Source organism: Arabidopsis lyrata, assembly GCF_000004255.2.
Source record: "Arabidopsis lyrata subsp. lyrata unplaced genomic scaffold ARALYscaffold_6, whole genome shotgun sequence".
In the NCBI taxonomy this organism is placed as follows: domain Eukaryota; kingdom Viridiplantae; phylum Streptophyta; class Magnoliopsida; order Brassicales; family Brassicaceae; genus Arabidopsis; species Arabidopsis lyrata.
The window spans coordinates 22532156-22559198 of NW_003302550.1; the positions used below are offsets into that span (position 1 = coordinate 22532156).

General features: G+C 35.7%; 6 protein-coding genes across 12 annotated transcripts; 5 read left to right on the top strand and 1 right to left on the bottom strand.

The window, feature by feature from the left end:
* The first annotated feature begins 1049 nt into the window (after nucleotides 1-1049).
* LOC9310882 (mediator of RNA polymerase II transcription subunit 21) lies at nucleotides 1050-2435 on the top strand. 2 transcript variants are annotated; one of them, XM_002872663.2, is made up of 4 exons: nucleotides 1050-1160; nucleotides 1491-1791; nucleotides 1869-1920; nucleotides 2168-2435. In XM_002872663.2, exons 2-4 carry the CDS (start codon nucleotides 1501-1503, stop codon nucleotides 2242-2244), a joined length of 420 nt encoding a protein of 139 aa, XP_002872709.1. In that variant the 5' UTR covers nucleotides 1050-1160; nucleotides 1491-1500; the 3' UTR covers nucleotides 2245-2435. The 2 variants fall into 2 exon arrangements, with proteins under 2 accessions (XP_002872709.1, XP_020876626.1); XM_021020967.1 differs by lacking the exon at nucleotides 1050-1160 and adding an exon at nucleotides 1167-1253.
* LOC9308779 (pentatricopeptide repeat-containing protein At4g04790, mitochondrial) lies at nucleotides 2372-7372 on the bottom strand. 5 transcript variants are annotated; one of them, XM_021020964.1, is made up of 17 exons: nucleotides 7125-7372; nucleotides 6953-7000; nucleotides 6271-6876; nucleotides 5964-6143; nucleotides 5789-5847; nucleotides 5574-5681; nucleotides 5382-5495; nucleotides 5213-5308; nucleotides 4965-5063; nucleotides 4723-4842; nucleotides 4476-4580; nucleotides 4216-4380; nucleotides 4006-4133; nucleotides 3836-3914; nucleotides 3339-3556; nucleotides 2874-3047; nucleotides 2372-2789 (listed from the first exon to the last, which is right to left on the bottom strand). In XM_021020964.1, the coding sequence occupies exons 1-17, from the start codon at nucleotides 7279-7281 to the stop codon at nucleotides 2750-2752; spliced, it is 2496 nt and encodes an 831-aa protein (XP_020876623.1). In that variant the 5' UTR covers nucleotides 7282-7372; the 3' UTR covers nucleotides 2372-2749. The 5 variants fall into 5 exon arrangements, with proteins under 5 accessions (XP_020876623.1, XP_020876622.1, XP_020876621.1 ...); XM_021020963.1 differs by having other exon boundaries at nucleotides 2372-2802; nucleotides 2886-3047; nucleotides 5789-5853; XM_021020962.1 differs by having other exon boundaries at nucleotides 5789-5853.
* A 108-nt stretch (nucleotides 7373-7480) lies between these two features.
* Nucleotides 7481-9153, top strand: LOC110227267 (peptide methionine sulfoxide reductase B3). Its single transcript, XM_021020968.1, has 3 exons — nucleotides 7481-7753; nucleotides 8486-8642; nucleotides 8764-9153. Exons 1-3 carry the CDS (start codon nucleotides 7539-7541, stop codon nucleotides 8920-8922), a joined length of 531 nt encoding a protein of 176 aa, XP_020876627.1. The 5' UTR covers nucleotides 7481-7538; the 3' UTR covers nucleotides 8923-9153.
* Nucleotides 9154-9272: 119 nt separating this feature from the next.
* Nucleotides 9273-10275, top strand: LOC9310883 (peptide methionine sulfoxide reductase B4). 2 transcript variants are annotated; one of them, XM_021020969.1, is made up of 3 exons: nucleotides 9273-9451; nucleotides 9664-9836; nucleotides 9911-10275. In XM_021020969.1, the coding sequence occupies exons 1-3, from the start codon at nucleotides 9375-9377 to the stop codon at nucleotides 10063-10065; spliced, it is 405 nt and encodes a 134-aa protein (XP_020876628.1). In that variant the 5' UTR covers nucleotides 9273-9374; the 3' UTR covers nucleotides 10066-10275. The 2 variants fall into 2 exon arrangements, with proteins under 2 accessions (XP_020876628.1, XP_020876629.1); XM_021020970.1 differs by having other exon boundaries at nucleotides 9282-9451; nucleotides 9664-9820; nucleotides 9901-10275.
* Nucleotides 10276-11001: 726 nt separating this feature from the next.
* Nucleotides 11002-12250, top strand: LOC9308780 (peptide methionine sulfoxide reductase B5). The gene is made up of 3 exons (XM_002872665.2): nucleotides 11002-11154; nucleotides 11639-11795; nucleotides 11900-12250. Exons 1-3 carry the CDS (start codon nucleotides 11054-11056, stop codon nucleotides 12062-12064), a joined length of 423 nt encoding a protein of 140 aa, XP_002872711.1. The 5' UTR covers nucleotides 11002-11053; the 3' UTR covers nucleotides 12065-12250.
* A 4236-nt stretch (nucleotides 12251-16486) lies between these two features.
* Nucleotides 16487-18195, top strand: LOC9308781 (peptide methionine sulfoxide reductase B6). Its single transcript, XM_002872666.2, has 4 exons — nucleotides 16487-16587; nucleotides 16743-16873; nucleotides 17014-17170; nucleotides 17849-18195. The coding sequence occupies exons 2-4, from the start codon at nucleotides 16764-16766 to the stop codon at nucleotides 18005-18007; spliced, it is 426 nt and encodes a 141-aa protein (XP_002872712.1). The 5' UTR covers nucleotides 16487-16587; nucleotides 16743-16763; the 3' UTR covers nucleotides 18008-18195.
* Nucleotides 18196-27043: the final 8848 nt, after the last annotated feature.

A 27043-nucleotide genomic window follows, 5' to 3' on the forward strand; every position in this document is an offset into this window, starting at 1 on the left:
TTTCTTGGCCGTAGATTTACGATAGTCTCGTGTCAACCACGGGACCTTTTTACTTGGATCACACTAGTTCTCATCAGCTCAAATATAAACCACATGCATTTTCCACTAACTAATTATTTAACGTTTTTATAGAAAAAAACAGTGTTCTCAAAAGCCGTCTACGCGGTCGCCTAGGCCTCGACTAGTCGCCTAAAATTACATAGATTTTATTTAATATATATTTTTATTTTCAATTAGAGTTTTATTTATATATATATCGTTATAAATATTCATATATTGTTTAATATAAATATAAATTTATGTTTTATCTAGTTTTTGTTTATGATTTCATAATTTTTAGTATTATATAGATATTTTATATAACTTTTATATATAATATTATATTTATAATGTTTTATGTTATAAACGTATAAACCGCCTTAAAATCGTCTAGGCCCCGATTAAGCGTTCTAGGCGCTAAGTACTAGGCACTGGGTCACCGCCCGCTTAGCGTCTAGCGCTTTCTTAAACACTGGAAAAAAGTCGATATTTTTTTGTCTATGATAATCTCCTATTCTCCTTTGTATACTTAACAATATAATTTGGTTTTATTTCAGTGCGTTATTATTGTATTTTTTGGTTTTGTTTATTTTATAAAACTATTCGTGATTTCATTTAATTATAGACCGTGTTCGTTAGATTTTAAATTTTCGTTTTTGGATAATATAAATGATTTGTTCTCTATTTCAAAACTTAAGTTTTGGGGATATTTATTATTACCGGTTGGTTTAGTTTTTGGAAATTTTCAGTTTTCAAAATAATTTTGGTTCGATTATTGTTTAAATATTTTATTTATTATTTAATTATTTTATTTCTATTGGGTTTAATATTATTTTCAGTTAGGCATTTTTGTTTTATCTTTTTACACCCCTATAAATGATTTTTTTTTTCTAATTACGAATTATGTGAAATTAGAGGAGAAGAAAGAAAAAAAAAAAACACTGGAAGTCTGGAACTATGAACATTTAAGGGCCAAGTTAAAAGCCCATTTTTAAATACCTCAGCCCAAATCCAGAACGCCAAAACGAAGAAGAAAGAAAAAACAACTCCCAAGTCACGGCGATTCTCTGTCATCTCCCCCAACACTTTCCTCTACGTCGCCGGAGAAATCCTGTCGACGGGTAAGTCTCTTCTTTAAAGCTTTTGTTCTGGAGATCTCGTAGGTGTCTTCTGTGATGCAAATTTCACCTCTTTATTAAGAAATATTGATAAAGGCAAGTTTTTTACCCTGAGAAATCGTCTTTGTTATCTTCGCTTCCTCTCTTAAATTGATTAACGAACTCTACAATGATAATTGATTTTGCTGAAATTCAACTGTTTTTTAACAATATACCCTTGTTGAGAATCGTGAGTGATAGTTTATGTATTGAGTACCAAACTTGTGCCATTTGGATCTTTGAGTTCCTCTATGAAAGTTATATACTTGTTGTTCCTGTTCTTGTATTTCTAAGGTTTTGGAAGATGGATATAATCTCACAGTTGCAAGAGCAAGTGAATACGATTGCTGCTATCACTTTCAATGCTTTTGGGACACTCCAAAGGGATGCACCTCCTGTCCAGCTTTCACCTAATTATCCTGAACCACCCGCTACAACTACGGCTGTTGATGACGCTACGCCTTTTCCTGAGCAACCTAAGCAGCTCAGTGCCGGTTTAGTTAAGGCTGCTAAACAGTTTGATGCTTTGGTTGCAGCTCTTCCTTTGTCAGAAGGAGGTGAAGAAGCTCAGCTCAAAAGAATCGCTCAACTCCAGGTAAACATTGATCTTTCGATTTCTTGAATCCGGTACTTCTATTCATCTAACCGCTGTGCTCTGTTTTTTTTCTTCAGGTGGAAAATGATCTTGTTGGTCAAGAACTCCAAAAGCAACTAGAGGCTGCAGGTAAACTCTCCTGGCCAACAACTTTACTTTTCAATTTCCACTTCGTCTTTTTAGGGTCTCACTTCATTGTCAGTTTGTCTATCTGTAACTAGAGCAGATCCATTATGCACTTCAAATTTCAATGTGTATACTTTCTTGTTGCTACACGTTCGATTTAGTGGTTCTAGAATTTGGATTTTTCGTTCTCCCTTGCAACTGCCTCTGACAATTGAGCTGATGTAAATTGGTGCGACCTTGTTTGTGACAGAGAAGGAGCTAAAGCAAGTCCAAGAGCTATTTGGACAAGCTGCAGACAGTTGCCTGAACATGAAGAAACCTGAATGAAATGCTTTTTTATCTTGTGTCAAGCTGATTAAGAAAGTATATGATTTGGTTCAGAAACAGTCATCTTTTAGGTTCAGAAGGAATATCAATTCTGATATGGTTCACCAAAAAATTGTTGCAGAAGCAATTAAAAGAATGTCAGTTAGCTCACAACAACAAAACCATTATTTTAACCTTACACTTCTTTCTATCTGTCTAATTAGTAATTACAATCTCATAGAATCCACCTTATCATTCTAAACATTACAGGGCCGTCATGATTGACCCACCATGTCTGGTCTTCCGGTCAGGGTTGGTCAGATTAATATGGTCTCGGGTATCTGTCACATTCAATCCAAAGTTGCTGAAAAGAAATGACCAGTTCATAACTTGGGTCCAAAACCGGAACTTGACTTGACTTGGGAAACATGCAGATCTTAGTAGTCCGACCAGTCTGGTGCAACAGTAGAGACAAGGTTTAATCATTCCTCAGCTGGTTAGTCCTAACTCCTCATCCTTTCCCATCTCACCTATCAAGACTTGTGCAGAGTCCAGCATTCTTTTGTCTGCGTGTATGAAGCTTTAGGATGAAAAGAAAACTTTAGCCGGTCAAGTAAGAATGGAATCCGAGTTCTGTACAAAATCATTACTTTCTTGATGAAACAATCGTTTTCTTTTTTGGTTTCTTCTTGTTGGGTGCTTGAGAAAATGCAGACTGACTTTCTTCGATGATATGTTGTACATCTTTATCATCTTTTGGAATTTTTGATACCAATGCCTTGGCACCTTCCGAATCCCCTGCAGCTAGTAGAACCTGATACATCCTGCCAAACCATAAACCAGAACCAATGATATACCGGAAACCTTGAAACCTCTTGATCTCATGGAAACTGATGATCTAATTATCAGAATAAACTGCATTCTCTCAAAACTGATTCAACCCGTAAACCAAAACGCTAGTCATAAACTTGGAACTCTCTTTGTGCCAATGATAGTACAAGATTTATTTTGTATTCTTTCATTTCAACACATATCTTCTCTTATTGTTCCTTAAGTCTATAGTTCTTGAGCAAAGAAACCAATTACTAATCCATAAGGAGAAAAGAGTGGCTTACCTCAGAAAGCTTAGGACGTTGCAAGGGAGTGCTGCAGATTGGTACTCTTTCCACACCAATAGACCGTGCTCCAGGTCCTTGGCATTAACACATGCATGTAAGAGAAAATCTAGACATTTTCTTGAAGGAACAAACCCAAGCTCATCTTTCATAAATCTTAGCAAATCCATTCCTAGCTGCACTTTGGTTGGCTCTGTCTCTGCGATTGCCCAAAACACCTGATTCAAAACAGCAAATCACTGAGAGGCTTAAAGCACTGAAGGTTAATTCAGTAAAAGAGAAGATAGCTACTAGCTACAGACTCAACTTGATCGCTGTTCTAATTAAATGTTCTTGCTTAGTGCTTTACTACAGACTTCTTCATTGAGAGATCCCACAATGATCCAAGAACATGGAATGTGAACGTTGCACATACTCGGAGACATCTCAAGGTTATCTTTGATGACTAAATGAACAAAGTTGCCAGAAAGAAGCCCATGAGAGAAACAAAATCAAACCTCGTCAAAATGAGTTTCCACAGGCAAGTCTTTCTTTAACAACCGGATCTTGTTCTGTTTCAGCAAATCAACAATATTCCTATACAACAAAAAGAGCAAATCAAGAATGAGACATTTTCAACAATTGGGTAAAAGAGAACTAATTCTAGAGCATGGGTGATTTACTCTACCTCGACTTTCTATTGCGGACAGCGAACAAGATCATTCTGAAGAAACCATCTATCCAACTAGTATCATCTTGTAGGTCATCAGCCAGTTGAACTAGCGTACTTAACTCTCCATTTGAATCAGAGTATTCCTACAGAGATAATCATTTTACTGATAATCAACCAATTGATATATGATATTATGAAAAAGTGTGATTGAAAGTGCATACTTACTATAAGAGATATAATCGATTTCGGGTCTACGTGGCATTCAGCTTTCCTCATTTCTTCATATATATGTAAGGCATCTGCCCATTTTCCACGTGATGCAAGAGCCGAAATAAGCACACTTTTCAGTTCATTTTGGTTTATAGCCGGAACATCTGGATCTACGAGCACCTATGGTAGAATAAAAATTTGAGCTCTTACTCTAATTACGGAAATGTATACCACTTTTGCGAACTTACAAGAAAATAAAGAGTATGCGTGCCTACCTGTTTCGCCTTCTCAAACTTCCCAGATGCTGCATATGCATCTATCAGGGACATGTAAATTCGCTTAGTAGCTTGAACTCCTGCTTGCTTCATCTCGTCGTAGTACTTGTAAAGGCACCAAGACATTTTTCACTCAACACATAGAGAAAAAGAGAGAGTAGACATTTTGTAGTGATGTTTACACGACTCCAAGTTAAGAAGAACAAGTTGACAAAAGATCTAAAGAACAGAAAATTCTGAAATTTACCTTAGTAATAGCGTCCTCCCGGTTACAGTTGTTTATTAGATAACCAAAAGTTATGGAATCAGGTTTAACGCCAGCTTCCTTCATTTGCTTGACGACCATTAACGCCCTACACACATTTTTCTTCAAAAACATACAAAAACCATCAGCTGAAAACGATTTAAGAGACATTGGGAGCTAACAGAGACATGGACAATCTATCAGGTCAGAATTTGCAAACATGAAATGGGAGCTTAAGATATTACCTCCCTAAAATATCCAGCCAATATACAATTGAACATGCTAGAGTTCGGTTCCAAATTGAAGTTTTTTAAATTACCAAGCATATTATATGCACCTTCAAACTGCACATAAAACCAAAGATTTAGAGCAAAATTTTGTGTTCAGAGAAACAAGCGAAGCAGCAACTGTAAGAAACAGCACCGACATGTCTTCATTTCTAATATATGGTTTGAGGATATAATGAAGCTGAAATTAGAAGAAAGAAAGTTACATCTTTGATTCTTGTGCACAAACGTATAATGCTCCGGAAGTTCTCAGTATTTGGTTTCACACTTTTAGTGCACATAATTGAATGGATTCTTCGCACCTGAAACATATATGAGTAGAGTTCAATTGTATATTTGTCTGGATATAGATTCAAGCTAAATGAGAATGCGTACCAAATCAAACTCAAGAACTTCATCAATGGCATGTAACAATGAATGTAGGATATCTGCGGATATTATCAGACCTGCTTCACCCATTTTTTCAACTATCTCAAGAGCAGTGACTACCTACAGCACGGAGAGAATAATCATTAGAGAGAGCACCCAAAATAAAGCCAACTATTATAAAACAAGCATAACAAATACCTCATTCGAGTCACAGCTATACTTAACAAGCTTTTCGTACGATGTAGATGAAGGCATAACATCAAGTTCTTCATGCATCTTGTTAAATTTCAAGATGGTATCCTCAACCTTTAATTGTAGAAAACCAGTAAAACATGGACAATTAGGAGGCATCCGTTATCGAAGCAAAGACTTAAAACACTAAAATGCGGCTAATATTCATGAGAAGTCCTTACCGTCGGATTTGGGGTGCAAGTAGAATAGATAGAGATGAGTTCAGAAACGTTCGTCACTCCTTCATCTGCGCATGTTAATGAAAAACATATTACACATGCTATAACAATGATTTTCTAGAGGCATAAACATGTTACATCAAGAGAATTTCTTGGTTTATGTCAAATGCATCCTTACCACTTTCTCTTAGCTCCCAAAGGAACTTCCCCGCAACAGAATCCAATGAAAACCTCCCAAGGTACTCAAATATGTTTGTCCATAGGTCCGACGATTGAACGTTTGTTATGTCTACAATCCCTAAGAGCCTCTCAAGATGGTACGTTTGGTCCTTTTTACATAGTGCAAGCAGATAATTTTCTGTTTTTTTGAGGGATCAAAAAGGTTACATTTTGCAGAGTAAGAGAGAGCCAAAAAACAACAGAACCCCCAAAACTGAATATTGCGTACCACAAAAAAAAAAGAAAAAAAAAAGAATATTGCGTACCTTGTAAGATTGATAAGCTTTCCCTATTATCACCATCAATTGTATCACAAAGCTCCTCAATCTTCTCTCCATCACCAAGTTGGATCCAAAGAAGCATTTCATAGTAACCAAGTCTCTCAACCGAACCAGGACTGGCCTCCCTAATCACATCCTTAAAACTTTGGAACTCGTCTACCATATCCATATCAATTAAATAACCAAGAATAGGACCATAAACTCTTTCTTCAATCAAGAATCCGCGATCTCTCATAGATTTCAAAAGCTCAAAAGCCTTCTCAATGTGGCCAAGAGCATAATCTAAATCATTGCTTTTCTCCGCATGCTCCAAGTAAACTCCAATCATCGCATTATATTCCGTTACACTCATCTCTTTCGCTACCCTATCAAAAGCACCAAACATAGCCTCAGTGCCTAATTTCTGAGCAGAGTCTCTAAATATCTTTGCGAAACGCCGTGACAACCCGTTCTTCTTGTAAACACGTCTCTCCTTCCTTTCGGGAGACAACTCTTTCGATCTTAACGAAATATCATAAGGGATCTTAGGGGTAAAACTTGGTATCTTCAAAACCAAGTTCTTCTCCAAAGAGCTTTTCTCCGATGTTGTTACTAAAATGTGATTGACATGAGAGTTTATTGAAGAAGGAACTTACTTATAAAGAGAAAACAGATAACAAACACATACCATGTAACAAATTCGATACTCGATCCTGTAACGGTGCTTCCTCAAGATCTACACACAATTGCATAAAATCAAATCGAAGTCTAAAGATTACCCATATACACAAAAATATCAAATTTACAACGAATTCTTTCTCAAGATCACATTTTTCGAAATTTTTCCAATCTGAAAATACCTGACGAAGAGTATTTGGAACAGAGGAGATCTTTAACAGCTTGAGAAGTTCCGGCGATGTCTTTGTTGCCGGAAGCAATTGAAGATTCGCCGGTGTTTCTAATACGGGATTTGAAGACTGAGCTTAATAAGCTTTTGTTAGCCTTTGAGACAACCATGTTCGAATCTCAAGTGATATCGAGAAGAAGAAGAGAGAAAGTGGAAGGTTTATGCAAACCCAGAACTAAAACCCCTACTGGGTTGTTATGTTCCAATTCTAAACCTTAGGGGTGATAATTTAATTAACTATATAAATCAGGGGTAATAAAGTAAATTATCAAGATTAGATGAAGAAGATGAAGAAGAATTGTCAAAATTTTGATTTTGTCTTTGGGATTTATCTCACTGTTGAATCCAATTCAAAGATTATAACTTTATGAACATCAATTCAAAGATTCTCTTTTTATCATTCACGCATCTTCTTCTTCTTCTTCTATCATCAATCGTTGAATCCGATTCGATTTGCCTCTCTTCCGGCTTAGCTTCTACGGTGGCAATGGCGGCTCCGGGATCGGTTCAGAAAGGAGATGAAGAGTGGCGTGCGATTCTTTCACCTGAACAGTTTAGGATTCTTCGTCAAAAGGGCACTGAGTAAGTTTTATTCAGCGATTTTATGGTTCAATTTTGCTTTAAAAGTTGACCAAATTTGGGAATTTGGATCATTAGGAATTTAGGATAGTGCCCTCTTCATCGCTTCGATTAGCTATCTGGTTTTTTAGAATCTAGGGTTTAATTTCTGTATGAATTGACATAATTTATGATTCTAGAGATAAAGATTTCAACTTTTATGTGAAACATATCTTCTTCTCATTCTAAGACTAGTACTCCATCATTAGAGTGTGGCTGGAATCAAGTTTCAAACATAAGATACGACGATGCTCTGATTTAAGATTATATTCTTGTTGAGCAATATGTTAAAGATTATATCTTTTCTAAGTGTGCTTCCATCATAGGATTCATGGAATTTGTTTGCTATTGATGTTGAACAATTGGGATAAACTCAGTTGTTGTAGTTCTTCAAAGAATACCATCTTTTCTTAAGATTCTAGATGAGAGCTTGTGATAACAGATATGATCTGAGTCTCTTTTAGTTTCAATGTGTATGTTGAGAGCACGACTTTAGAACTTTGTTGCTTAGTTTTCGTGAGGGTTGCTAACTTGCTATGTATGACCGGCTTCGTCGTCAGGGTTTCGGTCTTTTTAGTATTTGAGTAATGAGTATCATACTGAATAATTTGAGTAATGAGTATCATACTGAATAGGGAATGACTTATGTAATGGGTATATAATTCCCCCTTGTTCTTTGTGTATTGTTGATATCAGATATCCAGGAACAGGAGAATATGTCAACTTCGACAAAGAAGGAATTTACGGTTGTGGAGGATGTAATGCTCCTCTTTATAAATCCACCACAAAGTTCAACGCTGGTTGTGGCTGGCCAGCTTTCTTTGAAGGAATCCCCGGTGCCATTACCCGCACGGTATAAAAACTCTCAGAAGTCAGAACACACACTTTTTTCATCAAATTGACAACAAAAAAAAAGAACTCTCTCTCTTTTTGTGATTTTTTGCTTACATTCTTGATTTACATTGGTTTATCAGACAGACCCAGATGGGAGAAGAACAGAGATCAACTGTGCAACATGTGGTGGACATCTTGGTCATGTTTTCAAAGGCGAAGGTTTCGCTACTCCAACTGATGAACGCCATTGCGTGAACAGCGTTTCACTTAAGTTCACACCCGCAACGTCTTCCTTGTAAATCTTGTCACAACAAGATTATTGTTCTCTCTCTGGATTTTTTCACTCAAGTGAGTGAGAGAAAAAAGAATCTTGTAGGTGTGTGTGTGTGTCTATACTGTTTTTTCTTTCTATAATTTATTTTGATTCATCACCTCAAGCGTTTGGACAACAACTCTAGTATGTGTTATTATTTGTAACTGAATAAAACGTACTCTTGTAATACAAAAGCTGCTATGTTACGCATCTCTAATACTCTATTGACACGTGCATGATACACCAGTCTATAGATACAAACAGTTGATATGAATGTAGACACAAAACTAGGAACCATACATCAGTGAAATTAATATGTACAAATAGATCATTGTAACGTTTCAAGAACCTACCTAACTGATCATCATCAGACGCTTGCCTCTGTTGATATTTCAGCTTCTGGTTACTTTCCTCAGTAGTAGCTTGTCCGTGGTGGTCATGGCGGATCCTGTGTCGGAGTGGCGTGCAGTTCTTTCTCCTGAGCAGTTTCGGATTCTCCGTCAAAAAGGCACTGAGTAAGTGGCTTTGTTTTCCTTAGAACAAGCTAATTAGGCTTCAAGTAATCATAGACTGAATCTTGAAGAAATAAAACAAATTTAGGGAAAAATTAAATCTAGATGCACATCAAACAAGTGTAGTAGCTTCTTCTTGCTTTTGGTCTTTGTTTTGATTGTTTCAAACGCGATTTCTGCAAAGTATTTGATTACTTTGTTAAATTATATTTCAGAACTCCAGGAACTGGAGTATATGACAAGTTCTTCGAGGAAGGAATCTTCAGCTGTGTCGGATGCAAAACTCCTCTTTATAAATCCACCACAAAGTTTGACGCCGGATGTGGCTGGCCAGCTTTCTTTGAAGGACTCCCCGGTGCCATTAACCGAACCGTAAAGACTCTCTTTTGTATGTTTTGGTTTATTTTCATGACTACTGGTAACTAAACAAACTTTGATTCTATAATTACTAGCCTGATCCAGATGGGAGAAGAACTGAGATCACTTGTGCTGTGTGCGATGGACATTTAGGCCATGTTCATAAAGGAGAAGGTTATGCTACTCCAACCGATGAACGCCATTGCGTTAACAGCGTTTCGATCAATTTTAACCCGGCCAAACCTTCCTCTGTAACCTGAGGACTGGTTGATCGTACTACAATATCTTCAAAATAAGATCTTCTTGTTTAACTCTTTGTCTTTCGTAGAATCATCATCATCATCATGTAAGGATCAATGCATCAGATAATAAGAAATTAAGAATCAATTTGATGTTGAATAATTTATCTTAGTATCTATAATTTGATGTTGGTTTTGTTTAAAGAATGTATCTATATCTTTGATATGACGACATTCTATAATTTTTTAAATTAGATTTTATTCAAATCTTAAATGGGTTTTGGCTATCGAACCAAGCCGGATACACGGTTAAAAAAAAAAAATTCCCAAATCGGAACCCAACAGAAAAGAGATTTGAAAACAAATAATTATTATTGCGTAAAGAAACCAAATAATATCAAACTAATGGAATAGATCCCTTTCAATTATTATTGCGTAATACATTTTGAATATATCTTTTCTCGAAAAGTGGAAGCACGACTCTGTTACTCTGTTGCGCAAGCCATACTCTTTTTGGCATTCTTCTTTTATGATAATAAGAAGATAAGAATTCGTGTCCTCTTTTATTTTCTCTTTTTTTTTGTTCAAAAGAATTCGTGTGATGTCTAGTCACAAATCCAGAAAGAAGATTAGGTTTCTGATTAAAAAAAACACTTGTAATTTTAAGAAATAATATCTGATCTCTCCCCATTAACAGTTTTTGTCCCATTCCCTTTGTACTAAACCATATTTCAATTGGGATTTATTTCTATAATATGAAACCGAATTTTGGAAACTGAACCGGGACAGGATTAGGGGACAAATGAGCACATGTATTATCACGTGCATGATTCAATAACTTAAATCATTCACCAACTTTATAGATCATAGTGTTTCCACATGAATCTAGACGCAAAACTAGAATCATTCATCACTGAAATTTAAGTACAAATATAAATCACTGCAAGAACCTACCAGATCATCATCATCATCAGACCATTTCCTCCGTCGTAGCTTCTTCGTGGTGATCATGGCGCCGGCTTCTGCGTTGGTGGTCCAAAAAACAGAGGAGGAGTGGCGTGCGGTTCTTTCTCCTGAGCAGTTTCGGATTCTTCGTCAAAAAGGCACTGAGTAAGTTTTCTTGATTAGGCATTAGACTTAAGAAATTATGGGTTGTTTTTGGGTTTCATAATTTGCATCATATATGTGATCTCTGAAATTATGACATGTTACTTCTTTTGAGATTACTTGGTAATGGTGTATAATAAAGAAATTGTGGGAATAATAGATTGGATTGAGTCTTTTGACGACCCAAGAATGTCTACGTGGCTTGGCTTTAAAACGATGTTGACTCGTTAATAGATTCAATATGTTAATTAGGCAGCAAGCAACCGTAGAAAGATTATTGGAGATGTAGATCGAACAAATTAGAGGAATTGGACATCAAAGAAATTGCTTCTTGATTTGGTATCCCATGATGTTTTTTTTTTTTTTGGAATTTGTTTTTCTTTGTATCCTATATATAGAGTATTGGTAGTTTGTTGAATTAAAGATTACGTTAACCATCTCAATGTTTTTAAGGTTTGCGTTTTTCTTGTCACAATCGATATTTCAGAAAACCGGGAACTGGAGAATATGACAAGTTTTTCGAGGAAGGAATCTTCTCTTGCGTCGGATGCAAGACTCCTCTCTATAAATCAGTAACAAAGTTCGATTCCGGATGTGGCTGGCCAGCTTTCTTTGAAGGACTTCCCGGTGCCATTAACCGAACCGTAATGATTCTCTTTTGAATGTTTTTGGTTAAATTTTCATGAATCTTGGTAACTAAAATCTCATCTTTAATGCTTTCTTGATTTGATTCTACAATATTTTCCAGCCTGATCCAGATGGGAGAAGAACTGAGATCACTTGTGCAGCGTGCGATGGACATTTAGGCCATGTTTTCAAAGGAGAAGGTTACGGTACTCCAACCGATGAACGCCATTGCGTTAACAGCGTTTCGATCAGTTTCAACCCTGCAAAACCTTCCTCTGTTATCTGAGGATTGATTGATCGATCATACAACATCTTCTAATTACTCAGATTGTGTTGTTATTGTCATCATGTAGTGAATACGCACTTTCTGTGGTGGTCAATGCAACAGATAATAAGACTCATTAGATATTGGATACAGTATGTTATAGACATTTAATAAGAATTTTATTATCTAAGGGGTCATTATTCTCGATCGGTTCGAATTAAACTCTACCTATCTTTTACATACCTACTAATGGATATTTTCATTTGGGATATCGACCAATCGAAACCACAATTTTCTAGCTGAGATGCATGGGAACTCAAATTTGGTAGGTATGGAAAAATATGTACACGAACACATCTAGCTAGAGAGTGTAGTAGTGTAATGAATTTCTAATAAATATATGAGTTGTTGAGAAAACAATATTTCAACTACTGTGATAATGAGACGTAGATATACATACATATGGTCCCATGCATGATACAAACGTGTTCGTTGTCTCCTCCATATGACCAATGACCACATACGTTTCAATACGTGTTTTATCTCAATGCCTCACAAACTCCATTTGTATTGTCCCGCACAACTTAATGTTATGTACAAGTTGAAATGTTATTATATATGTAGTAAAATGTGAAAAACACATTAATCAATTCAATAGTAGTTAAACAATATATAGTCTCTCGTTGTCATCAGTCATTACTCATCACTCGGCACCAAACTGCGGAAGCCAAGCCAGCTGTGATTGGTAAGTAATTAAATCTCTATTCACATGCAACACTAATGCATGTGTCAGTAATTTGGTCAATGACAATACACATGTGTGATCTAGACGTTCTTGATTCTTCAAAGGTTTACAGCACAACCATATATATTACTAGAAAGAAAGAAAGAAAATTTGTTACCTAAAATAATCAGATCAAATCTGAATTTAAAAGTTCAGTATAACTTTATGTTAACATTTAGTTAAGAGAATGTGGTTTGTACATATAGATAGAGTTCCTCTTTAAATATTTTAAAATAATTTAACACGGTTTTCGATTTACGATTTGGGAATTTTTTTTTTTTTTTTTATTTGATGATGCTCCGTTTATCCATAAACATTTGTAAAGCTTTACTGTCTAGACGAGACGTGACCGTTTTAAGTCCATTTTGAATTCGTTTTTAACATTTATCTAGGTGAACTAAATCAATTTCGATAAAGTTTTGATAAAGTTTTAAAAATGAAACATTTTATACAAATTGTATTGGAAAAGAGGCATTTTTTGAAAATCCCCAATTATAAGCAAATGTGAGCATCTCCTTAGGCCTGAAACGATGCATTTACTCTTTCCATTTTATAACAAATATCATTTTAAAGTTTTATTGTTGTTTTACAATAAAATCTTGTTTTTTATTCGATCTCAATGTAATATTAATATATTATAAACTATACGTATAATTCTTTCTCTATTAATTCAATTAATAATTATAATATCAATATAGTCTTGTTTGGAAAATGATATTCCATTAATAATGAGTACATTAGAAATTTTAATGTTTATCTAATTTTTATGAAAAATTTCTGAAACGATAAAGAACAAAACAGTAATGGTTTTGAGCTACAAAATACTTATATTGTGATATTCGACTACCAAATCTCTAAAGTCTCTCTGAGCTACCACATGGATATATATTATTCCAAGTGGAACATCTTTTTTTTTTTTTTTCCGTCTGAAGATTTCATTGATATAATGCGGTAGAGTTATACATAGCCGACAAGAATCGAAATCCTTTCGGAAACTAGGCCGGCGGGTACATAGAAACCCCCAGAGACTAAGGCCGAAAAATGCAAGCTAAGGCCGAAAAAGGCGAGCTAAGGCCGAAAAGGGCGAGCTAACAGAAAACCTTAGGCAATAGATTACATGGAAAACAACTAAGGGGAAAAAAGCTAAAGACTCCAAAGCAAACAAACTGCAAACTCTTCCCAACAAGCAGTCGACTAACACTTCCATAGAACATTTTGGCGCTGAAGAGAGGTTACTGACAGGAGCCTCGGAACCGAGAGGGAAATAAAACCTAGCTCACACAACCATCTCCACAGTAGAAACGAAGACGACGAACAAGAAGATCAAAGCACAGAACCTAACCACAACGACCACTTTAGTGCCAATGAAAACGAGAAGGCGGAGGCTCAAGGAGAAACCTTGAAATCTGAGAGGGGAAACGCCAAATAGGACCACCCATCCTTACACACGGACCTTCGTAGACCCAGCCAAAGCCACCTACAGACTAATGACTGGTTACGCCACGCAAAGAGAAGGATAAGAGATCGACCCACCACAACGTCCAAAACTCAACCAGGAAACCAAACGAGCTTCCAAGAGAGAGCTAGTAGATGCCATTATAGGAGGCTAGCATCCGAATGAAGAGCCCACAAAACAGAACCTATCGCCAAATCACCACACAGCAAATCAAGACGGAAAACAGAAGAGAGGCCGAGCAAGGAGTCAAAACAAGCCTTCCCAAAAGCAGAACCTAAGGCTTTCAACCACAACAAGTAGAGAAACACACAACACAAACCATAGAAGTCACTCACCACCTATAGAGGAATAACCCGAAACGATGAAGCCGATGTCACAAAACCAAAGGGATCTTCGTAGCCATGTCGTGGAAACGAAAAGCTGACTAAATACAAGCCTCCAACGAGACAGCACCACCGCAAAGCCAACAAATTCCAAGAACAAAACTCACAAGACACCACCTCGAAAGCAACCGGAGCATACAACAAGACACCAGCGACTCCCAATCCAACGAGAACAGAGCCAAAGGACCAGATTGTCGAGACATTAGAACTAGATCGGGAACCAAAAAACCTCCAAGATCAGATCAGACAAGAAGGAACCACCGGGGAACAGATCCTTCAATGAACCTCACCGATCCGCCACCAAATCTCTGAGATAGTCACCACGCTGGTAGGAACCACCATCGCCGAGAGAAAAGGAAGAAGGAAGGAGACGACGAAGCTACGGTTTGTCAAATCAAAAAAGACAAACAAGAACCAACAAAGAAAGGAAGCAGATGGGACCGACGATGGTGCTGTGGAAGCCACCCATCGCCGGCCATCGGAGAGGAGTTTTGCTTGGCGGCTAGGGCGAATTAGGAGAGAGGAGAGAGCCAATCGCCTATGTTTATATAGAGTACTGAGTGGAACATCTTATAAGTTAGGACTTAGGACTATACCTCTCTTCTTCAAATATATAGTATTAAAGAAACTTTTGCCAATTGATATCTACATTAAGATTTTGAAAGATTGTGCATAATTATATACAGTAAAACCTCTATAAATTAATAATGTTGGGACCATGATATTTTATTAATTTATAGTGATATTAATTTATCTATAAATTAATAATTATTAATTTATAGCGTAAATTAATATTCATTAATTTATAGAAAGTTTTGTTTTAATTGTGAAATTTTTTTTTAAAAAAATACGAGTTAAAGCAATGTGATATAAATAAGATTAATGTTTTGGATGTTATGAATTTTATAGTTTTAGCCTTAAACACTTAATATTTCGAAGAAAAATAATTTTTTTTGAAAATGAATAACAACGATTATAGAATTCACATATTAAAATTCACAAATAGTGACATCCATTGTTGTATTCTAAAAACATATATGACTATTAAAACAAAAATTATGCATATTAAAAAATTTGAAAACTTACAAAAACTTTTAGCTATTTTATGAAAAACACTAAAACTATTATATATATATATATGTGCAAATTTACATTATTACTAATTTATGATATTATTGGGACTATATTTTTACATAGGGATTTAAAAAAACTTATTATCTTATTATCTTATCGAATTTGGTTAATTTTTACATTGGCTCGACTCGGGACCGGCCAAATTTATTAATTTATCGTGTTTATTAATTTATCAAGTATTAATTTATAGAGGTTCTACTGTATCTACAGTAATATATTAAATGGTACAATATAATTGATGTGTAATGCATGGACTGATCCTTTCCTAAATTTGCACAAAAATTTGAAGGATGTGTAATCAATTGTACAGAATGCACGGAACAATGTTATTATTACTAGTTCTAAGATTATTCATATCTACCAAGATTTATATTTTTACTAATAAATAAATCGATTTTTATCAGTCAATTGCTTGTTATAAAAGTTAAAACAAGTTAGTGGAAACCCCAAAAAAAACCAATGTTGACTATGAATGTCCGAACTTTTAAAATGGAATCTTTCGCCATATGATTCATGATGTAGAGACAAAAAATAAGACATAATTTTTAATCTTTTAACCAAAAGGAAAACAGAAATATTTGATAACAAGTTTTCAATTTTCAACGTGTGGTGTCTCTATTAGACCCAAAAAAAGAAATAATCCAAACGTGCAAAAAATGTCAACTTTTTGCTAAAGAAAGAAAAAAAAAAAGTGAAAGCTGGTCATGAGTTGGATCTGCGCCTATAAATATACACACATTTCTCGATCCATACCAACATTACTCTCCAACCTCAAAATTAACCCTTCGTAAGTTTCTCTCTGTCTTAATAATGTTTTTTTGTCTAAAATATAAATTAATTGTAATCTATAGAAAGGCTATAAGAAGAAAAGCAGTTGTGAGTTTTCACTGCTTAATAATTAATGAACTAAAACACTCTAATATTTTTGCCGTCGTGTCTCAGCCGTAGCAACAAACCGGAGAAATGGAAATGACGGCGGCTCCGGAAGGCGGTTTAATCAAAAAGTCCAACGAGGAGTGGCGTGCGGTTCTATCTCCTGATCAGTTTAAGATTCTTAGGGAGAAAGCTATTGAGTAAATTAGATCCAAACTTTTTTCTTCTTCCTATTATTAACTTTTAAATTCTTTTTAGGTCTTTTGTTTTCTTAAGCCTCACGTTTTAGGTCTGAAGAAGTCTTTTTTTTTTTTTTTTTCTTACTGATGATTGTTTGTAGGAAGAGAGGGTCAGGAGAGTATGTGAAGTTGTTCGAGGACGGAATCTACTGTTGTGTTGGTTGTGGCAATCCGGTTTATAAATCAACCACTAAATTCGATTCCGGTTGCGGTTGGCCTGCGTTTTTCGATGCTATTCCCGGCGCCATTAACCGAACCGTAAACCTAATATTCTCTTTTTTCTCCTTTTTTTTTTTTGAGGATTGAATTTTTATTATAACTTGGGAAGATCTTCTACCGAAGCCTAAACCAATCTCTAAAAAAAAAAAAAACTAGGCATTCTTGCCATTTAAAACGTTTACAATAGCGAAATGGGAAAAGACTGATTTTATAATCATTTTACGCATATTTAAAACACACAAAATAATAAAGAAATGTGGAGTTAGGTCGAGAAAATGTAATCAAATTCTAACAAGTACTCGTCTAACCAGGGCATCTAACCAAGCTTATAATTTGTATAATTCGTATGGGGCTGCATGTTTGAGACAGACGAATGACCATATGTTTTTAGTCTATAAAAAGTTCGAACAGACCAAAAAATAAGACATAATAGCTAAATCGTGAGTTAGAGTCTAGTAATATTATCATGTTTTGTTTAACAGTGAAAATAAAAATTTGCATGTTGTGAAAGTACCATATCTTTTGATTTTAAAGATTATATATATATCACAAAAATGACATGCATTTTAAGTATATATTAAGATAACAAATATTGTTTTTTAGACACATGCAAGATTTGAGTTGACTGAATGATAACACAACGACATCACTACACTAAATAACTACTTTACAAAATCATAGCTAAATGACATATACTTTTTAAACAATATTTTTCAGGAGGAGAGAGCTGGATTAAGATATGAGATCACTTGCACAAAATGTGATGGACATCTTGGTCATGTCTTTAAAAATGAAGGTTTTCCAACACCAACGGACGAACGCCATTGCATCAACAGCGTTGCACTCAAGTTCTCTTCCGCGATTCCGTCTCAGTGATAAACCGATCCGGTTTTGTTCTCCAGAATCAACTCTATCTATGAACGTTGATTCCTAAGAGAACTTTCTATGTACTTCTGTTCTAATGAGAATGTTTGTGTGTTTTCATTATGAAAAAGTAATGCTTTATGTATCATTTAAATTGTTTGTAAAAAAGAAAAATTGTTTGTGTGATATATTGTGCTATATTTTCTGTTGAGTATTATCGTATTTAACAAAAATCTATATATTTATTGTCGCTTGCTGAAAGGTTCCTCAAGTGCAAAGTGGGAAATAATGGTCGCAATTGTAGTTTCTGGTTTGATTCATGGACTCCTCTTGGTCCCCTAATCAAGTTTCTGGGAGCAGAGGGTCCTAGAGTCTTGCGCCTGCCTTTTAGCTCCAAAGTGAACGATGCAGTTTCTGACTTACGTTGGTCCTTTCCATCTCCGAGATCAGATCCTGCGGTCTTGTTTCACGCCTTCCTTACAACTGCTCAGGTTCCCAATATTTCTTTTGAGGATGACCAATACTGTTGGGTTGTAGATAACTTCTGTTGTCAAGGTTTCTCGGCGTCGAAGACTTGGGAAGTGCTCAGGCCTAGAAGGGAAGTGAAAGACTGGGCCACTTCCATTTGGTTCAAAGGAGCAATCCCGAAGCACGCTTTCAACATGTGGATTGCTCACCTCAACAGACTCCCGACAAGACAAAGGCTTGCGACCTGGGGACTTAACATCTCAACGGATTGCTGCCTCTGCTCCGCATTCACTGAATCCCGGCCGAGACCATCTGCTCATCACGTGCAATTACTCTGCTGCGATTTGGAGTTTAGTCCTCTCGAGACTCGACCCGAGACGTTTTCATTTCCTCTCCTGGGACGACTTCTCTCTTTGTTGTTTTACTTGGCTTTATCACTTAGAAAGAGTTTCTTCATAACTCTGTTCTGTTCTAGAATTTGTGTTTGCTTTGAAAGATATTTGAGAGCATCGGAGAAAGACACTTAGAGTAAACTCATTTCATTACCACACACATTTTCACAACAATACAAGCTCATACTTATAGAAAAACGACAACAGCTACTCTAGTAACAACTACACAACAACTCTTACTTGACTTTAAGACATAAGTTTAGTTTACAAGCAACTTCAAGTACCCAAAACACTGTTACAACAACTCCACTTACTTTTCTTAGTTTGGTTTGAGAACCAAAATGACATTATTCAACACTCCCACTTGCCATTTTGTCACTCAAACCAAGCTCTTCTCGAAGTCTTTCAAAGATTGGACCTCCCAATGCCTTGGTGAAGATATCAGCGATTTGATCTTCACCCTTGCAGTACCTTAGCTGAATATCTCCATTTCTTTCTGATTCTCGAACAAAATGATACTTGATTTGAATGTGCTTTGTCCTTCTATGTTGCACTGGATTCTTACCAATGGCAATAGCAGATTGATTATCGCAGTAAATAGGCACACCTTCTTCTGTATTGATGTTTAACTCCTTTAACAAGCGCCACAACCAGATCGCTTGATTTGTGGCTGCAGACAGAGCCATGTACTCAGCTTCTGCGGTGGATTGAGCGATGGTATCTTGTTTGCTGGTCTGCCATGAGAACATTGTCGACCCAATGCAGAAACAATATCCTGATGTAGACTTTAAATCTTCGTTGCATCCACCCCAATCACTATCAGAGTACCCAATCAATCTTAAATCACTTGTAGTAGTAAATCTCAATCCTACTCCAGTAGTTCCTTTTATGTATCTAAGCACTCTTTTTGCTTCTTTCAAGTGTTTAGAGGTTGGCTCCTTGAGATACCGAGACAGATAAGATGCAGAGAACATCAAATCTGGCCGAGTAGCAGTCAAGTACAGCAAACCTCCCACTAAACTTCTGTAGAGAGTTGGATCCACATAACTTACTTCTTCTTCATGCTCTTTTCTTTTAGGAAGCAGAGGAGTAGACACAGCATTGCAGTCCTCCATGTTGAATTTCTTTAAAAGCTTCTTAGCATAACATTCTTGAGACAAGAAGATTCCCTCTTCACTTTGCTCAATCTCCATACCTAGAAAGTAGTTTAGTAAACCAAGATCAGACATTTCAAACTCTGTTTTCATTGTCGTTTTGAACTCTTCCACCATGGCCTCGTCATCACCAGTGACAATGAGATCATCAACATATATGCATACCACCAGTAGCTTTCCATTTGTTTTCTTTGTGTATAGAGCATGATCATTGTCACTTCTTTTGAAGTTTTCTCTATGAAAGAATTCATCAATTCTGCTATACCAAGCTCTTGGTGCTTGTTTTAAACCGTAGAGAGCTTTATGTAAGTAGAGAACATAATCTTCTTTTCCTTTTTCTTCAAAACCAGGAGGCTGTTCTGCATAAATTTCTTCTTCTAGATCACCATTCAAGAACGCCGATTTGACATCAAGTTGAAATAGCTTCCATTTTCTTTGAGCAGCCACAGCAAGTAATACTCTGATAGTTTCATGTCTTGAAACGGGTGCAAATGTTTCAAGATAATCAACACCATATTGTTGTGTAAATCCACGAGCGACTAGTCTAGCCTTATGCCTTACTACATTACCTTTAGCATCAGTTTTCAGCCTGTAGATTCATTTGACTCCGACAACATTCTTGCCTGGTGGTCTTTGAACTAGCTCCCACGTTTTGTTTTTCTCTATCATTAGTATTTCTTCCTCCATCGCATCTCTCCATTCAATATGCTTTGAAGCTTCCTCAAATAACGCTGGTTCTTCAGAAGCAGTAAAGCATCCTTCACATACTGCAGAGTACTCAATGTCTGCGTATGGAGCTGTAAGAAGTATGTCTTCGAGTAATTTGGTTTTTCTGTTTGGTGGACTTGACTCTTCTCTTGACGTATCCAAGCTTCGGTTAGGAGTTCTTCTCTCTCTTGATTCATCATCACTTGATCCAGATTCATCTCTACTAGGACCTTCTTCTTCACTAATTTCTACTAATGTTGACAAGTCACTTTTCTTTATCACTTCTTTGTTGTTCCAGTCCCATTTACTTTCTTCTTCAAAAATAACATCTCTGGAGATGTCAATCTTGTCTTCTCCCAGAATATAGACCCTGTAACCTTTGGTTTGGGAACTGTACCCAACAAAGATTCCCCTTTTTGACTTGTCATCCCATTTTCTTCTCTTTTCATCTGGTATGTGTACATAACATACAGAACCAAATACCTTTAGATGACTTACAGATGGTTTTGCTCCACTCCAAGCTTCAAGTGGTGTCATGCTTTCAAGCGCCCTTGTAGTGGTTCTGTTTTGAGTATATGCAGCAGTGTGCACAGCTTCAGCCCAAAAATTCAGAGGCATATATATCCTTAGCTTTGATCATGGCTCTTGCCATCTCAACCAAGCTTCTGTTTCTCCTTTCTGAGACACCATTCTGTTGTGGAGAGTAGGTTGCAGTCAATTGTCTTTCAATGCCTGTTTCTTCGAGAAACCTTGTAAATTCTCCTGAGAGATACTCAGTTCCTCTATCTGTCCTTAGCTTCTTGATTCTGCAACCAGATTGATTCTCGACAAGATGCTTGAATCTCTTGAAAGTGTTGAATACTTCAGACTTTGCTTTTAGAAAATAAACCCAGACCATTCGTGTTGCATCATCGATAAATGTGAATAAGTATTTACTCCCACTTAAGGATACGTTTTGCATAGGACCACACACATCACTGTGAATCAGTTCAAGCTTTTCTTTTGCTCTAGATTCTGATTCTTTTGGAAAAGGATCACGGCTGTGCTTGCTTAGAATGCAACTCTCACACTTTTCTTTATCTACCTTGAATTTTGGTAAGCCAACTAACATCTCTTTTGACTGCATCATCTTCATGTTTGAATACCCAGTGTGTCCAAGCCGTTTATGCCACAGTTCTGCATCACCACTCTTGGCCACCATTGCACTTTCCTTTTTAGAGGGCCACTTTATATGGAAGCTCTTATTCACCATCTGAACTTCACCAATTTTTCTCCCGAGTCTGTCATGTATGATGCAGCTTCTCTTTTTGAACTTGACTTGATATCCGTTGTTGATCATCTGAGGGACACTTAGTAGATTCTTACCAAGATTTGGTACAAGAAAAACATCTTTTATAATTTTGACTCCTTTCTTGGTCATAACTTCAATATCTCCTTTTCCTTTTGACATCATGACGGCACCGTTTCCAACACGTATGGGAACATTGATGCTAGTGTTGATGCAGACAAACTTCTTCTCATTTGGCGTCATGTGGTTTGTACATCCACTGTCTATGAGCCATACATCCTCTTCTTTTTCTTCTTTATCTTCTTGTCTAACACTGAACATGTGATTTTCTTCATCATCATGTTTATGTAAGACTCTTCCTTTGGAACTTATCTTCTCTGTTCCTCTTTTTTCTCTTGCAGGATCTTCTTGATCCGCCATTCTCTTCTCTTTTGCAGGACCCTCTTGATCTGCCATTCTCTTCTTGACTGTTGAAGCTCCAGGACTGAAACGGAGCTCTGATACCATGTTGTTTTACTTGGCTTTATCACTTAGAAAGAGTTTCTTCATAACTCTGTTCTGTTCTAGAATTTGTGTTTGCTTTGAAAGATATTTGAGAGCATCGGAGAAAGACACTTAGAGTAAACTCATTTCATTACCACACACATTTTCACAACAATACAAGCTCATACTTATAGAAAAACGACAACAGCTACTCTAGTAACAACTACACAACAACTCTTACTTGACTTTAAGACATAAGTTTAGTTTACAAGCAACTTCAAGTACCCAAAACACTGTTACAACAACTCCACTTACTTTTCTTAGTTTGGTTTGAGAACCAAAATGACATTATTCAACACTCTTGGACTAGAACTCAATCACCTGCTGCTCCATCCTTGATTCGTCAGCTCGCAGCTCAAGCCACGGTGTTTCACATTTGGAAGCAGCGAAACAATGTTCTTCATAACAACCACAAGGTGCCGCCTAATATCACTTTCATCAAGCTGATCGATAAAGAGATCCGTAACTCAATCTCGGCGAGAAGACAAAGAAAGCATTTTGGAAACTTAATGTAACTTTGGATTAGATGATTCCATGGATGTATTTTCATATCTTTGTTGCCTTGTTTTTTTATTTTTTTTTGGCAAGGTCTCAAAAGTCATAGGTTCTATGTTCCTAAACTTTTCATTTCTAATGATATTTACAGTTATACATATCATAAAAAAAATATAGTTATTGTCTAAGTCTGCTAATCATTTGCCATTTGGATACACATGACTAAACAAACGTACACCGAACTATTTTTTGTTTATTTCTCTTTTGAAGAGAAAATTTTCTCAATTACATTTGGATTTGTTATAACATGTTTTTTTTTCAACATGTTTTTAATCACTTTACTAATTTCTGACTTCTTGAATTCTTGCTTTTGTGACACTTGATATTAGACTAAGGAACTCGGGAAGGAGCCTAATATGCTTAACTTCATAGAAGAAATTCATTTAAATAAGAAGACGCGTACAATTAGCGATTTGAAGACAAAACAGATTTTTGATGGAGTTAAAAGGAAGTTAGAGCTGACAAATTCGAAACGCCAAGATGAAGGAGATGACTCGGTTCAGTCACGCTTACACGGAAGAGGAGATTATTAACACTGTCATGTTGGAAGTAAGTTAAATTATTTTATAGTGTCCACTTTGTTTATGGTGTTCTTGTGTTCTTATAGTAATTATGCTTTGCTTGTTATTTTCAGCGCAAGTTCCTATAGTAAAAGGAAAGCGCTATAGGTTCGGTAGATTGTTTGATGAAGGATCGACTTTCACAGCTCCACGGCACACCGCGAAGTTACTTGAAAAGATTCAAACACTCATGGATCGTGACGTTAAGAAGGATCGCCAACTCGCATATCTTATGAAATGCAACAAGCTCCTCCTCCAACAATTTTCACAAATTCAACCACCGCGTTTTCCGACAGTCCTGAATGAGACAACGAACGCGACGAACACGAGCGTAGATGACGATGACGACGAGACTCAAGAGTAGATGATTAGGATTTAATCATTTGTATTAGAATAGATTGTACAATGAATTTTAATTGTATGGAGTTTAGTTTTAAATTTAATTTTAAGTTTCTTTTGAATTTTAAATTTAATTTCTTCATAAAAACAAAGATTAGAACAAATAAATAAAAATAATTTTACTAAAATTGTCTCTAAAACTTCGAAGGATAATGGAAGGAATTTAGTAGGAGGTATATCGTAGGAAACTGGTAAGATAATATTGGTAGGTAACTAGTGAGAAATATTTCGTAGGAAAGTTGTAAGATTAATTAACTTTCCTACGAAAATTTGGTAGGTAATTAATGAGAAATATTTCGTAAGAAAGTTGTAGGACTGATTAAATTTCCTACGAAAATTTGGAAGGAAAATGGTAAAAAATGTCCTACCAATTTCCCACGAAATTTCCTACGCGTTTTCCTATGAACCTGTTTCGTAGGAAATTCCCAACGAATTTTCTACCAAAATCTGTTTCTTACGGGCGATTCCCTTCAAATATTTTTCATAAAAAATTAGAAGGAAATGTTTATTTTCTACCAATTTCCTACGATCTTGGCCGTAGGAAAACGTTACATTTCTTGTATTAATTATTCTAATCTTATTGGAACACATGTGAGTTTACCCGCATGATTTTAATTTTACAAGAAACTAAAGGCTTGATTGGTTCTCCCGCTAGCACCCTCCTAGCGGTTGCTAGCGGTCGGTTGCGGTTGTTAGCGGTTGGTACCAATCACAGAAACCACTCTATACCGCTTCAAACCGTTCGAAATCGTTGAATTTCAAAAACTCCTTCCCGCAAGCGTTTGCGGTTGCGGGCGGTAGCGGTTGGGTTTTAAAAAAAAAAAATCAAACATTTACTTATATTTATTATAAAATATATTAATCCTATATATATCTTTCATCTTTGTATCACATTCTCATCGGAAACCCTAATCAATATTCTAAAACCTTATTTTCTCAATGTCTTCCACCCAAACTGATGAAAATCAAGAATCAAACGTAAGTATCATATATCCTTTTATTCATTCATCACCTCATGTGTAACTATTTGAATATTTTTCATGACATTTTTTTCTTTTCATTATGTATTGCTTTGCTTTTTGATTGAATATATGTTTCGATTTGTTTTCTCGAATAGAAAATCACTTGCTTTTTGATTGAATTCAACGTTATTTACAGTTTGTCTCATTACTTGATGCAATGTTTGGTGTTAAACAGCATAAAATACTATCTTATTACAAAATTTCTTTATTTTTGAATAATTATTTAGTACTTTATTTATGGTTTTAATTATTAAGTATGTTCTCTAATATTATCATAACAATACATAGGTCTTTTTATTTCTTTTTTTTTTTAATATATATTTTTTTTGGTCATTTTTTTATTTAACTGCTACCGCACCCGCTGGTTTACCAGTCATAAAATTCTCGCAAACGCATCCATTTTCAAACGCTAAACCAGTCGTTCAAAACGCTTGGTAACGCTTGAAACCGTAACCGCCCGCTTCCGCAAACTCCCGCAACCGCAACCGCAACCACTGCGTTTAAACCAGACAGACCTTAATTTCATGTTATAAAATATCTTTGATTAATGCGTTACTACTTAAAAAAATATCTTTTCTTATAATAATTTAATAACTGCAGTTAATTTATTCTGAAATTAATTTATCTGTCCAATTAATTTCTATTTTGTTGAATTATTTCTCCGATTAAAATATTTTTTTTGAAAAATTTGGGTTTTTGTTCTCTAAGGACTTGATTGGTTCTCCCGCTAGCACCCTCCTAGCGATTGCTAGCGGTTGATACCAATCATAGAAACCGCTCCATACTGTTTTAAACCGCTCGAAATCGCTGAATTTCAAAATCTCCTTTCCGTAAGCGTTTGCGGTTGCGGACGGTAGCGGTTGGATTTAAAAAAAAAAATCAAACGTTTACTTATAATTATTATAAAATATATTAATTCTATATATATATATATATATCTTTCATCTTTGTATCACGTTCTCATCAGAAACCCTAATCAATATTCTAAAATCTTATTTTCTCAATAATGTCTTCCACCCAAACTGATAAAAATCAAGAACCAAACGTAAGTATCATATATCCTTTTATTCATTCATCACCTCATGTGTAACTATTTGAATATTTTTCATGACATCATTTTTTTCTTTTCATTATGTATTGCTTTGCTTTTTGATTGAATATATGTTTCGATTTGTTTTCTCGAATAGAAAATCACTTGCTTTTTGATTGAATTCAACGTTATTTACAGTTTGTCCCATTACTTGATGCAATTTTTGGTGTTAACCCAGCATAAAGTACTATTTTATTACAAAATTTCTTTATTATTGAATAATTATTTAGTACTTTATTTATGGTTTTAGTTATTAAGCATGTTCAATTTTTCTAATATTATCATGATAATATATTGGTGTTTTTATTTCTTTTTTTTGTAATATTTTTTATTTTTTGGTCATTTTTTTATTTAACTGCTACCGCACCGCTGGTTTACCAGTAAAAAAAATCCCGCAAACGCATTCATTTTCAAACGGTAAACCAGTCGTTCAAAACGTTTGGTAACGCTTGAAACCGCAACCGCCCGCTTCCGCAAATTTTCGCAACCGCAACTGCAACCACTGCGTTTAAACCGGTCAAACCCTAAATAATAATAATATAAAAGCTGGTGAACTGCACGGTGAGGCCCAACAGACGTAAAGTTCAGCCCATGAAAGAAAAAAAAAACAAAACTTATTTATATATTAACAAATGACACGTGCATAATCATTTACTGAACCGAACATAACTTATTTACTCGTAGGAGTATATATTAACAAATGACACGTGCATAATCATTTACTGAACCGAACAATAACCGGTTATCGGTTTAAATGTTAACAACAGAAGAACCGATGATTGTCGTCTTCTACAATCAGAATCTGTCTGTGTGGCTTGTAACGCTTCAATATCAGTGAAAGTCTTCAGATATATCCACAAGAATCAAGA